Raw genomic sequence first — 15377 nt, 5'->3', positions numbered from 1 at the left:
TAGGCCATACAACAGGGGCTTACCAAGCTCAAACTGTTCAGCTTGTTGAAAAGAATTTACAGAAGCTTACATGGAAAAAGGGACCTCAGAGAGACAGCACAGAAAAGAGGGTTTACAGCCTCAGAGCCAAATGGCTTGGATTAAAGTTGAGCTTACACAGCTTCAACCCTGGAATTAAATATTAATTACTGGAATAAACTGACCAGTTAGTGCTGGACTCACAGTTGCTTTGCACTTTTTTTGATGACATAGTATAAAATTTCTTAAAGACATCCTTTAATCTAGCTTTCAGAAATATCTGTATGGCTGAAACAAAGAAGATGCAAGTGAGAGATGCTAGACATGGACCCTCTTACCACAGAGCCTATGATCAAAATGGAAATAGATACAGAGCCAGGTACGTTGGCTGATGTGTGCTTGAACAGACGCAGTCTGCTCTCCCTGGGTACTCCACGAAAGGCCTAAAGCAAGAGGAGTCTTACCAGTTTGTCTGCGCTAGAAAGTGGTATTAGAGACAGAATGTAATCACAAGGAAATGCATTAACTACACCACACGGACATAACCTTAGTATGATTTAATAGTGGGCATAGCTTCTCTCATCAATGCAAAGCCATGCTCCATCACACAGACAACTCCTCAGATTTCTGCTTTGATCAAATACAAGTCTCTAATAAGGACCAGTCTGAATAGTGGTTTGAATTAGGGGACGAGGCTAGAGGTAGGTTTAACAATTAAGTTGTTTAACAGTGTTGCTGCACACTGTTGAATTGCTGGTGCCAATCAGCCTGTAAGTCAATGCACTGAAAGTTTTTGAAGTCTTCTGGGACCTGCTAGGATAAGCAGCTTTATCTAAACTGAGTTCCTAGCATGAAGCTAGGAACCAAGTCAACGACACCTTAGTCAAACTTCAAAAATTAAAATTCAGAACCCGGAGCAAGTCAGGAAACCAGCAAATCCTGCTTTTAAGCCTGACAAGTTCCTCATGACTCAGTGCAGGAAATAACCCCATCTGCTGTAAGCAAATACCAGGACAAAGCACGTGACATTGAAAAAGATGGCAGCCTGCAGAAAGAGACAGACATCACAACTCACATTCTGCAAGGCCAGAGTTGCTGGGAAAATCAAATCCAGCTATCTGAAATATGGATAAAAGTAACAAAAAAAGTACAAGGAGAACCAAAAGACTTTCCCTCTGCCAACCACAACAAATGGCTCAGTAATACAAAACGTCAGTTGGCACTTGAAACACAGTGGATGGCCAGACAGAAAGTGCATTTTTAAATCATTAACACATTGGGAACACACAGATGTGCAGTACAGCTACATCTGTGCATTGTAATTTCTACAGTAGTCACAACTTAATGAATCATCAATTGTGACAAGATCAATGAACCGAACTGAACAACAAACGAAAGCTAGTAAATTCATGCCCAGGGCAAGAGCTAAGGGTTTGGTTTTTTTTTTCCTTTTAGCACTTCTATCATTTTTAGTGTCTAATCAGTAAAAACATGAAACCACCAGAATCCTTTCCTTTTTTCCCCCCTTTTGTAAGTCCTACTGCAAAAGATAAAGATTTTCTTTATGTTTGCTAAATTCAAGCCTAGATACTACTCATCTGATCAGCAATTTTTTCCTCAGGACTATGAGCACATGGCAGGCAGAAGTTACAATGTTAGGACGTGTGGTACATGCCAATCACGTGTACTCTGATTAAGCCTACCACCTCTAGGCAAAACAACTGCTATTTTTTGCATGAGGCCACATTATTCCTGCAGGCGAAGCGTCAGCTAAGGTTCTTTGCAATGCTGCTTTTTGAAGGGACGAATTCACATCCAAATCAAGCAACCAAATCATTTATTTGTAAAGAACACACACGGAGTTTCCCCCGGCCCCAACCCATTCAACAACTTCAATGCTGGGTTTGCTGATGACACATCTACGTGCGTTATCTAGCTAGGTTTCACATCAGTGACATTCTTAAAGAAAAAAAAGCTGTCCTAATTAACCTCCTGGCAGGAGGCAGAAGACAACACCCAATCTTCTTACAGAAAACAGTCCATGCAAGCAAGGGCACTCCCTTCTGACCACTCTTCCAGGTGAAACATTTTCATCTCTACCATATGTAGGCTTTTAGTGGATTGGTACTTGCCAGGGGTTCAGCTGGGCTCTTGTCTCCCTTCCAGACAGGCTCCAAGGGACAGCAAGCTCTCTGCTTTGCCTAGCTTGTTTGTTGCATGTTAGGCAGGGAGCTCCATCTGGAAGGCACTTCCTCGAATTGTAGCACTGCTGGCATGCACTACTCTTCCCTGCGGGGACTCAAAGTGAAGGAGATGCAGGCTCACTTTAAAAGGCTCCTTCCGTTCCTCCTCCTGGCCTTGTCTGCCCATCTTTATTCTGGATATCCTGTCATCTTGGACTACACATTCTCCAATTCATTACCTTCCCCTGCAACAGCTTTTGTTAATACCACCCAGTGTGCAGTTCATGCATTTTTCATCAATATGTTTATGATTTCTGTTCTCTCTCCCAGGACTTTCTCCTCGCTGGGACCAACTGTGGCATTGTCTCAATCAAAGAGATATAGAAAAATAAATTCCAGTATTGCCTTGCTTGTAAACAAAGCACCGTTTTGGAGCTGTAGTACTAAAGAGCAAGACTTTGGGTTTTTAAGGTCTCCAACAGGTTAATGTTTCCAGCGCCTTTCCAGTGGTCTCAAATTAGCTAAAAGGTTATAATGCCAGTTCCGTTGTGTGTAGCACGTTGTGCAGCTAGTTTTATTTAAAGCATTCTGCATCCTGTGCCGACAGGCACTCTTATCCCAGGGAAATTCCACCCAGTCCCAGCTTGGAACAGCAACACCACAGTGAACATTCATACACTACAGCTAGATAAAATTATAGCTCTGATTCCTATTTAGACATCTCCACTCAACTCATACACCAAGACCTTGAAAAGGTTTCATCCAGGCTGGACCCTTGTGATAAAAGGATTGAAGGAACAGAGCACAGGATTACCACGACAGATGAATACGTTGCAGTGTTTTCCCATGGCATCATCCAACCTGCCTCATCAAGGCGCTAGATGATCTTTAAAAGACAGATCTTATTACACCTCACATCCGCTGGTTTTCCTTAGGATAAAAGTTTTGAAAGAGCTATTCTGGAGCTCTGTGCAGAAAGAATCTGAGCAGGTGAGAGTACCAGAAAGAGTCACTACTTTATTATCCAACTGAAATATCTGCAAGAATAAACAGCTGTTAAAAAACTCTATGGGGAAGGTGTTGTTTTACTACTACGAGATTAACACTTTTATAAAGATTCTCTGGGCTTCTAAGATAGCAAGTGGAATGCATGGTTTTTAGATCATCTTTATATCAAACACACTTTTGTCACTAACAGCTCAAGTAACAAATTAACAATGAACGGTCACGATAATTACTCACTTGCATCCAAAATTAGGGGTAATTATTCCTTTGCTCATTATCTGGGCACTGCATTTTAATAAGCATCACAAATGTAGAGCCTTCCTGACACCAAACTGTATAAAAACAAAATGAGATCAACAAGAGATCCATAAGGACAACTAGATGTGGGACTTGTGAATAACCATGATGCACAGAAACCAGCTGCCAGAATGATCAGTATTACAGGTCTTTAATGCAAAGCCAGCTTTGTTTTGTACAGTCAACATCTCAGACCAAGACCAAAAGGTGGCCCATCAGTAGCAATTATGTGATTTTCCTTTTTCTGCAGGAGAGGAAGTTAAAGTACTTGTGAAATGTTCTCTTCCACAGGTACGGTAAGTGACATAGGAAGTATAGTGCTCCTTATATGGACATCCTCCCTTCTGAACAGCTATTGTTGCTACAGATTTATTAGCATGCATTGATATTCCCGTTTCACGTTTTTCTGACTTTCATTTTAAAATAGTGATTTCTCAAGGAATGACTTAATTGGGACTGTGATTTTTTTTTTTTTAGAGAGAAGAAGATGATAAGGCACAGAACATAAGCCCAAGATGACTGTATAGAAACTTTCTTGCATGCAGACATTTATGATTTCGTAGCTGTAAGCACTGCATTCCCTATGGTCATGATTATCACATTCTGTTCTCTCCATGCTCCATTTTCCATTTAAGAACTTACCCTCCAGTTCTGTTAAGTGGATATATTCTCCCACTTCTGCAGAAGAAGTTATAGAAGATCACTGTGCTGCTATGTCTTCTTAAGTGCCTATGTAAGTCATGGCATACTAGTAAATGACAACAGGTCACTAAGCTTTGAGCAAAGGGTGTCTTGGTTATGAGCAGATACAGAAGATAATTTTGCCAAAGTAGTTAAAGACTCAGAAGGGCTTTTCAGGACACCTTGCTCTTGCCCTTCCCTTTTTCCTTGGAACTAAAGCAGATAATCCATATGGCATTATCAAGCAGTGCTTCCCATTAATTTCCAATAGTTCAAACAATGAGCTACTAACTCTTTCAGAAGGCTATTCCACAACCTAACAGACTTCAAAGACTCTACAAATACATACCAGCAACTAACTTTATTAGTCAGCAGGAGATAGCAGCAGGACTGACACACAAGCTACAGAAAGCACATCTGTCAATAACAGGTTGCTACAGATGCTCTAAGAACGAGGCATCTTGAAAGAGATCCAGCAATAAGTAAGGTCTTCTGAAACATCTGATAATAAAGATCCATTATTTTAGCTTCTGATGGTCACCGGTAGATGTTAAATCTGAAATGTGACTTTTTTATTCTGACAAGGTTTACAGTTACAGCTACTCAAATGATCTAAAGGAACTAAGTTCTTGTTTGCTTGCTCCATATGAATGAAATAAATCTCCATTAAAGTACCTTTTACAATAAGAAACTGATTAAGTGATAATTGTGGGGTTTCATGTCTTTGGTTTTTTTTCTTCTCTGAAAGACTTCTAGATCCATGTATACATAATTCATTAATAAAAGTATCTTCTTCTGGCTGGCAGTCCTCCAAACTCAATTAATTATCTGAGAGTCACCAGGTCCAGCCTCAGTCTAGTTATTACCAGATAAACATTCTGAGGGCCAAATCAGGGCTCACTGACACCTAATCAACTCCACTCTCTTGTTCACTATTTTTTTTGATTAGTAGTGCAACAATCAACTATCAACAAGTTCCTCAAATATCAGTTTTGAAATGACTATATGCATTAAGAACCTATGCACAAAAGGCAGGTATTAAATTGACAGCGTTGTGGAGATACTGTAAATAAAGAGGACAGTCAAAAAAAATCAATCAAGAAGAGTCAAATCACCTTAAGTGACAGGGATAATAGGAACAAACATAAGAAATACTAAGAATTTTTGCTATAAGCCTGGCACATATTGCTTGGAAGCAAGACGAGAGAAGACAAATGCACATGCATTAGAGAAACACAGAGAAACTATGCTAGCCAGTGACCAACTGAATGAAAAAAGCAACTATGATCCTGGCATACATCTGATGGTGTATGTCCAAAATCCATGGATCCGTCAGTGCTTTTGAAAAGACACTTGCAAGGCTCCTTGTGTGCACATCTCTAGATGGGCGTGTTCAAAAAAAGTCCCTGAAATCAAACAGGAACAGGTGCAGAATAGGACCACTGAGACCAGGAAAATTGAAAAGAAAATCGGCAGATCGTCTATGGAACTGATGTGGGGATTTTACTGCAAGGGGAGGCTTACTTAGCCACTTTCTGGTACAGATTAGGACATCGGCTAGCACACATCTCAACCTAAACACCCTCATTTTCCCAATGAATGCATTTACTTCAAGATTTACAATCCTTTACATTATACCTATGTTATTCTTGCCTTTTCTTTCTCCATAGTATTTAGTCCAAAAAGCTTAAGGGACACACACTTCCTCCTTGGCAGCCTTCACTTTGTTGCTCCACTCTCTCGCCCTTTTTAGACTACCACTCTCTTTAGACTAGGCCTGAGCCAAGGTTTTTGCCCTCGTTTACTGCCTACTGACACCATCAAAATCCCAGCCCTGTCTAAGCTTTCAGACATTGTTGTGGCCACATCAATGGGGTCGGGGCATATGGGAATGCCAGCCTTTCGGCACTGACGTGAAAGGCAGTGCTGGTGGTTCCTGCCTCCCAGCTGGGACCAATGATCTGTTCCAACAGAGAGTCAAAACAGATTAGTTTAAACCACAGACAATTTAATCTAACCTGTCTGATTTCAAAGTGGAACAGAGATGCAGAAGCAGTCATCTGGCCATCCCTGGTCTCAGCTGGGAGATGGCAACCCACACGGACACCTCCCCAACAAGACAGGAACCTGCCTGTGTGAGTGCGTCTCTGCCAAACAGTTAAACTAATCTGTTTGTGCCTCATTTACCTACTGGAATAGGCTGAATATTTTGATAGTAGAGCAGCAGCAGGAGAATAGCCTGACACACTTTCCATGACAATCTCCCAGGAAGCTGTAAGATAGCATAGAGTGAGAAGCAAACTGTGTCTACACCCTGAGCCCAGGAAAAGAAAGAAAATAATGCCCAGGGCTCAATTACCAATTTTCGTAACAGACAGAAGTTACCAGTAGGTTGCCACAAGACTCTGAATGATGATCCACATTTCCGAATGTCTTCACAAGGGATTTGAGAAATGGAGCAAGTAGAAGGGAGACAACCGTTACTGGTGACAAAAATTCTTAATGAACATGATTTCCAGTACCAAAGTCAGCGCTTATAAACTGCTGAATCAACTTGGAATAAATCAATTGTGTGAGACAAGGAGCTCTGAGAAGTCTTTTTACAGGATATAACTGCACACTTACTACTACAACTGCATACTTACAACTTCAAGCTACATAGTACTTGGCAACACAAACCCTGTGCTAGAGCTTTTATAGAATTCTGTAGAATATACTGCCTTCCTGTTTGTTTGACACTTAAAGCTCACTTGCTTTTATCTGGGAAGTCCTTCCTGAATTGCAGGTGCTGCTTTTGGGTGTTGCAATATCATTGACGCCATTAGCTTGCTGATAAGAACGTGACAACATCCCATCCTGTTACAGATGTAACCTCATAGGACCTAATTTGAGAGGCAATATGCAGAAACAGACACTTGCTGTGAAAGAAAAACGTTCTCAAGATTAAGAGGTCAGTACCTTTTCAGACACAAGCTTTTATGGGAGTGCACAGCTCCAAAGGGTTCAGCTTGGCATTAACTATGTGATATTTCATATAAAACTTTTCAAAGGTGGTATTTCTTGCTTCATAAACTTGTGGAATGAACCTGGATGTTAACCTTAGTGCATGGCAGTCTTCTGATGGAACTTGCTATCATGGATACATTATATGGTTATGTGCCATTAGTTAATCATTTAAACAGAGATAAAAAATGGAAATTATGGCATTTGGGTCTGATACGTTCTAAAGATCTGCTGACTCTCCTGTTTGGAGGAGAGAGCAACAACACTTAAAACTTTTCTTCACCTGAGAAAATTACTTCTTTGTCTCTCACTCACAGTCAAGAAAGTCTTTCTTGTTAAATATTATAAAAAATAAACTCTAAGAGTAAGACTAACATTCTTATTGAATCCAATTTTTGAAAGTAAATAAATCAAATGAAGAGAACCAGGAGTTTCACACCTGGATTGAGATGAAAGGTGCTCTATAGATACCAAAAATTAAATAGTTGAAACAGTTCTTCAGATACTGTGGCAGCCAAGGTATTAACAGCAGGGGACATAATGGTGATACAAGTAAAACAGTTTCTCTAAATTTTCTTGGTCTAATTGAAACAGATCACTAATTCTGCTCAATTTTCTGTATGCTGTGGGACCAAGAAACCACCTCTTTCCCCCTGAACTTTTAGGATTCTTCTAGCCACTGCTCAGTACCTGAGAAATGACTTGAGTTCTTAGCACGATGACAGGGCTCCTAAATTGACTTACCAGACCAATACTAGGTGACCTGCTGTCGAGCAGCACAATACACTCTTTCCTTGTGAACACTGTTTATACTTTAATAGCATAAGTCCACATGAGCTGGGACTTACATTCTTCTAGGTGACAACCTAAACTTCTCAATGAGGCCACCATGAGTAATTGGCTTAATGTTTCCCTTTTTAACACGCATGGGGCATGCCATGATCCAACACAAAGCAAACACCCTCAGGCTTCTTCATGTCTCTGTGCCTCACTGTATTTTAGGACATTTCCCTAAGCAGTGAAGCACGTGGAGGCTCACTGTCCTGCAACTCTTGGAAATGCAATAGTTACACAGGTCCATTAACTGCCTGCCTCATAGAGAAAGATAGTACTATTTGGATTGCTTGTGTAGAGAGCAAAGAACAGGAGTAGGACCTCTGTCATCACAGCAGTCTTCCTTCCCAGGGAGAGACCAAAGGAAGTTGGAAAAGTTGATGAACATGAAACATGTACAGGAGAGAGCTGTCCTCTCCTGACCAGAGACATGAAGAGAATACTACCACTCCCAGGAGCAGCAGAGTATGGGGAGCCTTAATTCATTTACACAATCAGAATGAGTGCATGCGAATGGATTCAATTTCCCTTCTATAATTGTTTCAATTCTATAACACATTGCTAGAAATTCTTCTTGGCAAAAAGATGCAAAAGCAATGAAGACAAACATAAGCCAAAGTACTATGATCCGACTGATCCTTTTGTAACTAACCAAACATAAGCGAGGATTAAACATAGCTAACTTCTGTTTACTATTCCAATGACAAAATCACTTTTAGAAGAGTGTTTACAAAAAGGGCATATTGTTTCAGGCCTTCTGAGATCTAGCTCTCTGCAGAAATAATTTGTAACAGTCAAATGTTTCTCATTTACAGCATTTCAAACAGGGTAACCCCAGGAACTGGAATGCAGTTGGCAGATGGTGAAACAAATTAAGCTCATGACATGGTTCAATAAATAGCAAATTACGATAAGGTGGAGGTGCTTCCCACCCCGGGAAAACCGCTGCACTCGTGAATTTTCTAGGGCTCCACTGAAACACACCAAAAGTTCCCTGACTTCTGTCAGCACAAAGCCAGCCAGTAAAGCTTAACTTGCCAGGTTACCTTGAGACTAAAATCCAGTGTGCAAGTAACCCTTTCCTGGCTCTTCCGTCTGTCCTCTTTACCAGGAGTTGCTCTCCTGTGGAGCCTGGCAGAGGTCTCCAGGCAGATAACTACACGCCACATGATTAGGAGTCTGGGAGAGGGGCATAGGGGATTTGCATAGATCTGTGCTGGAAATGGAAATTGGAGATGGTATTTTCATTTTTATTTTCATTTAACCTACTTAAAAACAAAGGGAAATGAAACTCTGAATATATTGAAGTGTCACTTGGATATGACTGTATGCTCTGGGTTACAGGGGAGTGAAAAAAGACTGCTTGCAGAGCATTAAAGGACCAGTTACAATTAAATAGTTTCCCAATTCTGGAAATCAAAACCTCTAACTCAATGTCCAAGTTGGAAAGTCCTGGGAGAAGGGACTGATAATATACTTTGTATTTAAGCCTCCTTCCTTTCCCAAAGAATTGATATACTCCTCGCTGCCCCTTGAAGACTTTTTTTTTTTTTGCATTGCTTCTCCCCATCTTCCTGTTGGGTGGAGACTGCTGGAAACCACAGACTGAAGGTATACTTTGGTGTACAGGCAACTAGAGACAAACACTGTTATCATCACCTTTCTAATACAGCCGCAATGCTGAACGTACAAGGAGTCTTGTGGAAGGACACCACATAGATACTCCTGCAATCAGCCTGCTGCCACATTCTTCCACGCTGGCATCCTTCCTACTCACATTTCATATAATCTCCCTATTTAAAAAGCTCTGTAATTCTCAACTTTACCACTGAATAATATATTTATTAATTTGTTAGTGCCACTAACTGTCCCCGAGGCTTTTCTTGGGAATGTGTGTCAGCTTATTGATTCTAGCCCTCCCCTCCCTGCACTGCTTTTCTCTTGTGCCAGGCAGGCAGGAACATACTTCTGTGCTGCTTCAGGTCATAATTGGAAAAAAGATAGAAATGTTCAATATGACTCATACATAATTCAGCTTATCAGCTACCCGGGAGAAATGAGAAAAGAAGGTATATGCATGTCTATTTCTCCTACTATCAACAGGAGAAATAATTTTCAGTTACACTAAGTATACGTAGTTTGGTCACATCAGGATTTGCAGTTAGAAGGGAAAAATGAGATACGGGAGCAGAGAATGAAAGGGTAGTAGGGAACCGAACTGTTAAAAGAGATTCACTTATGTGAGAATTCCCGATTCCTCCAGGAGACTGGACTCATGCTTCTCTCTTAATATTCAGAATGGAATAAGTTGGTAATTAGGAAGGATTATCTGCCTCTGATCTGTAAAACATTGCAGAAATCTAAATAAAATAAAGCTCCAGATTAGTTAGCTACAAAGACATCTAATAACAGCCTGCTAAACCCTGACTGTGACTTCTGGATTTAACGTTAAGGCCTATGTTCTAAAGAGCAAATTGTGAAGAAGCATTAAGACTTATTGTTATAAAGGATTTTTAATGTAAAAATCAATGTGCTGTGTATTTAGCAGCATGTAACCATGAGGACGTCTATGACAGAGCTTTGTCATGCACCAGGGACCACTGCATTAGTCAAATTCTTGAAAGGAAGTGCAGAATGTCTGCATCATTCAAACTGCCACCTGAGAGCAATTATAGAAATTATTTTAACCCTGGAAGCAGAGGGAAAATCCAATCCTAGTTGACAGTCTTGAGGGTATCAAGGGTTCCACGTGAAATGTATCATTTTCAAATACCTCTACAAAATTCATGTTAGGAAAGTGATGGCATAACAGAGAGGTGGGGCACTTACCACTATTTTTGGAGGCCATTGAGACTAAACACAACCACAACCAGGGCACTAAGTTGCAATATCCACTTTGCCAACATGTAAGTGAACAAAGGAATATTAATAATAAAAAAAAAATCACACTCCCAAAATGCAGAAACAGCATAATCTAAGGCAGACAACACAGAACAATAAGATAGCATGACTGAAAAAAAATACAGACCTGTCCATAGAAAATCTCAGAAAAGAGAAATATAAACTGTTTTTTCTTAAATACAGATACATCATAAAAGAACTCATCTTCTTCATCAGTTGAGGCACACGTAGCTCTTCATCCTCCGTAATCAAGCTCACAACTCTATATGCAGGAGCACATACAAACTGTTAGACAGCAAATGTTTCTTAATTTTACCCACTATGAGAGTGCCCAGCAAGCGGTCGACACTCTTCAGTTAGAGAGGAAGACACAGCCCCCGAGCCTGCAGATCATTTTTGACCTTATGGGATCATGTTAAACAAGCGTTACTCCCAATTAAAGGAAGTTTCAAACAGAAAAGCAGGCTCTGTGCCTGACTGGTAGTGACTTTTGCTTCTGTGACTCTTAAATCGTGTGCACGCCTGCCTTTTCCTGTCTCTGGTGTTTCCTAACATTCCATGTTTATGTGGTGGTCTGCAAGTTTTACCTCATCAAGAAATCAGCGGGAGCAACACAGAGCTGAGAAATACTGTTGTGCTCCTTTATGCAATGCATGTCTCTGTGGGCCTTTGAACATTTAACACAGAGCAAATAAATTATTAGCGTGTGTGTGCATGCACATACGTATCTAAGATACATAAAGGCAACTGCAACCAAAGGAAACAGGAATGCGCTTGGAACAGTTGGGTGTTCAAGGATCTAGTATCACAAAAATCCAGTTGCAAGAACCATTTAAATGCATATCTGCAAGTAAACTGCTGAAAGAGCTCTACTGAGCTTTATGCACTCACATACATGGCTGCAAAGGCAAGAAGTAACAAAAACGATCTGATTTTTTTCCCCAATAATTTTCAAGTCTATAGCACCTGTTATCCTATTCTTAATAATACTGAAAAGCAAGCTGATCCTTTAAGATGCCACACCTCCAGAAACAAGATACACAATCAAACCAAGTATTGAATGATTTCTAGGATTCTCATCGCCACAGTGTCTGACCACATTACAGTTGTTTAATGTATTCTTTGGCACAGAGCAGAGAAGAAAATATGATTACCTCTATGTTATAAATGGGAATGGGAGAACAAGGGACAGTACAAAACTTGTCATGTATAGCTGGCACACTGACCATTGGGATAACCAGTCTCCGCTGGTTCAAAATCATACAACAATAAATGCTTTCCAGTCTAGTTTTTTCATTACTCAAAAGTTTCTACATCAATCCATATACACCAAGCAATTTGCCTAAGCCTTTTCCTGTTTGTCTTAGTAAATGCAAGTTAAAAAAAAAAATTAAAAATCCATTTGGCCAAATGCCCTGGATTTGTAACATCTCAGTACATTTACAAAATCCTATATATAAGCAAATACTACGACACATTGATGTGCTGAAAAAACCCCACATTTCCTTAAAAGCAGACAATAATTCTGACAATCTAATATCAAATATTCACCAACTGATCACAGGCCTTTTTATATCTAACACACCATTCTTCCACAAAACATTCCATTTAGAAGAAACAACATAGCAAGCAAAATCAAATCTGCTCATATAGCAGACAAGGATCAAAATCTATTCTTTAACAGGAAAACCAGAGTAACAAGTTGTGACTACAGTGAAAAGTAAACCCAGCTAAATTCCACATCAAACTCAAAATCTGAAGAGTAACCTGAAAAATCTATTCAAGAACTGTGCCGATTTAATCCAGCAGGTGCAGCAACATAGATTAAGTTTCTGTCAGATACAATTCTTAGACACCCTGAGGATGGGTATTATATCAAAGCAAACAGATGAGTAAGGTATACAAATGCCTCTTTATCTAGCACTCCAAGTTAGAAGTGACACACCTCAATCAGACAATACAACTAAAACACTTAAAGAAAGTTCAGAATCTGCAACCCTTTCAGGATTGTCTCAAAAGTATTAGGTTCTATCGCTAGAAGAAATTATAGCAACTGATATAGGAAGAACACAGCTTTTGCAAACCAAGCTAGAATATCACCACGTCATTTAAAAGCACCACACCAACATGTAGCTACCAAAGCCAAAGCCATGACTTCTAGCACCTAAGGCATGAAAAAACTTCCCACTTACCTTCTAACACTGTTAATTTGGCACTCGTGTTTATCTCCCCAACACTATTGGTTGCTGTGCACTCATAGATAGCTTCATCTCGATGAACACGCAGGGGTTGTATCCGCAGAACTGATCCTGATCCATCATCAAACTCAATAACCTTTAACAATGAAAAGAAAGAACTTCTTTACTGGTATCTTCTGCAACAAAAACTGAAAGTCAAAACAATCCAGGGGTTAAAAACCAAAATCCAAAACAAAACAAGCTCTGTAAGCTATAAAATACCGTGCAATTAGTCAAGCATTCCAAGTCCAGAAATGCAAAAATTTTAGAGTCAAGAACATATTTGTCCTCTGAGGAGGCCAGAACAAATGAATATCCAATGAGGTTCTTTATGAATCAATTAAGGTTGACAAATTATCAACCTGGTAATAAAGATGTGGATCCGATGATTTAAAACATCTGAGCCATATTTGCACTAATGGTTTTACTAATCACACCGATAGCAATTTAGTGCCAACTTTCACCTTGATGGAAGAGCAGAATGATACACTCCTGTGGGATTACCAGGAAAACCGTAACAAAACTAGAATAAAACCTTGAGCACCTACAGCACATGCTAACTCCAGCAGAAAGCGTGGGTTTTTAATGTCCTTCAGCATCGGGTACTTTGCAACTCTGGCATAATCAACAATGATGTAATCATGATTCCTTCCCCAGCATAATAAATTGTTTAATAAATCACTGCCTTTCAATCCATCTTGCTAACGTGTAACATGCATTACTCTAACTTCTACATGGAAGAAAGAGGTACTTGTTAGTTTGCAGCTGGATCACTGTACACTATTCCTTAATGGCCAGGCTGTGAAGGCACAGCCTTCAGGCCACTGTTAATACCAAACTCATCCTTCGCCTATTACTGAGCACAGCAAAAGTTGGAAATATTAACTGAACTGCAGATGGTGACAGCATGAGGGAAAGGGATAAGCCCCCCTCCTGTCACTTGGGAACTGCAGGGGGAGACGAAGAGACTAAGCTATACTTTGTTCAATACACATGTACGTCGTCAGCCTAGGACCTGCATTACCCCCATGCAAAACCTTTACCCTATTTTCAAGAGCCTGGTTTAGGAGTGCTTCTCACAGCATAAGGACCAAATGAGTGAAAACAGGAGGGAGAGAAATTACGTGTACCACGAGACTCAGCAGTGACAGGAGAAACAGGAAGAAATCAAAAGGTAACCAAGATCACCAAAAATCTGTTATCCCTCAAGTCAGAAGAAATAGCCCTTCTGTTCTAAGTAATAGGAACAGCTTGCAAAACCCCCTAATTTGGGGTCAAGTAGCAGCAGACAGGACGAGAAATATTAACATCACCGTAGTACAAATATTTTTTTTAAATACTCAATTTTAAATTAAATACGAAACTGTCACAAAATGCTAAACTTTCTATAACCTTTACACAAGATAGGGCTACTGCCAAATTTTAAAACTAGACAAGTTCAGATGCAGAGATTAATTCACTTCAGTGACAAGGTCTAAAAAGCTAAGAGATGAAATAGCAGAAAAGCTCTTTTGCCCTTACTATCCTTTGAACAAACACTCTGCATGAGAGGAAGGGAGCTATATATACTAAGGACCTGACAGACACTGAGACCAGAAATGCTGTTCATTTGCTAACGATGGATACCTCTTTTGGGTAGTAACTCAGCATGTGTGCATCAGATTTGTTTATTAATTTTTTCACTTAAACTGAATTCCAATTTTCCTCCAAATAAAGACTAGCTTAGTAATGAGGTAAAATTAATAGTTACCTAGCAAAAAAAGAAATGTATTATTCACTATCTCCTAACACAATAAAAATGCCTCAATTACGTATCAAAACTGATATGAATAAAGGTATGAAATTGCTCATATAAATGCATATAATATGGCATAGCCCTCTGGTCAGCCACAGTAAGTACCAAATTCACTATAAAGGTTATATCTACTTACAAATGAGAATGTTTAAATGGTTACTATACAACAAAACCTTTATTAGGGAAAAATAACAAAGTAAACCAAGACAATAATTGATTACTCTAATCAAGGTTTTCTGCTCACATACAAAATCACGATTAAAATTGGTGACTTGAATCAATTCATTCTGGGCAGCAAAGTCATCTTGTGCTCCAGTCAGAAAAGCAAAAACATCAAAGAGGGGATTAGAGGAAAGGCAGCAGAATGGTAGAAGGGTCACATTTCCAAGGGCAGTTTTAGAGAAAAGAGCCCAACTCCAAAAA

At 39.8% G+C, this 15377-nt stretch overlaps 1 protein-coding gene across 1 annotated transcript in view; it reads right to left on the bottom strand.

The window, feature by feature from the left end:
• Positions 1-15377, bottom strand: part of PTPRF (protein tyrosine phosphatase receptor type F) — a 261030-nt gene that overhangs the window by 185532 nt on the left and 60121 nt on the right. Inside the window, exon 3 of the mRNA XM_059821779.1 lies at positions 13115-13256. Coding sequence (XP_059677762.1) covers positions 13115-13256 — 142 coding nt within the window. The remainder of the gene's footprint in view (positions 1-13114; positions 13257-15377) is intronic.

This window comes from Gavia stellata, chromosome 10 (genome assembly GCF_030936135.1).
Source record: "Gavia stellata isolate bGavSte3 chromosome 10, bGavSte3.hap2, whole genome shotgun sequence".
Classification (NCBI taxonomy): domain Eukaryota; kingdom Metazoa; phylum Chordata; class Aves; order Gaviiformes; family Gaviidae; genus Gavia; species Gavia stellata.
This window is presented reverse-complemented; position numbering and strand designations above follow the sequence as displayed.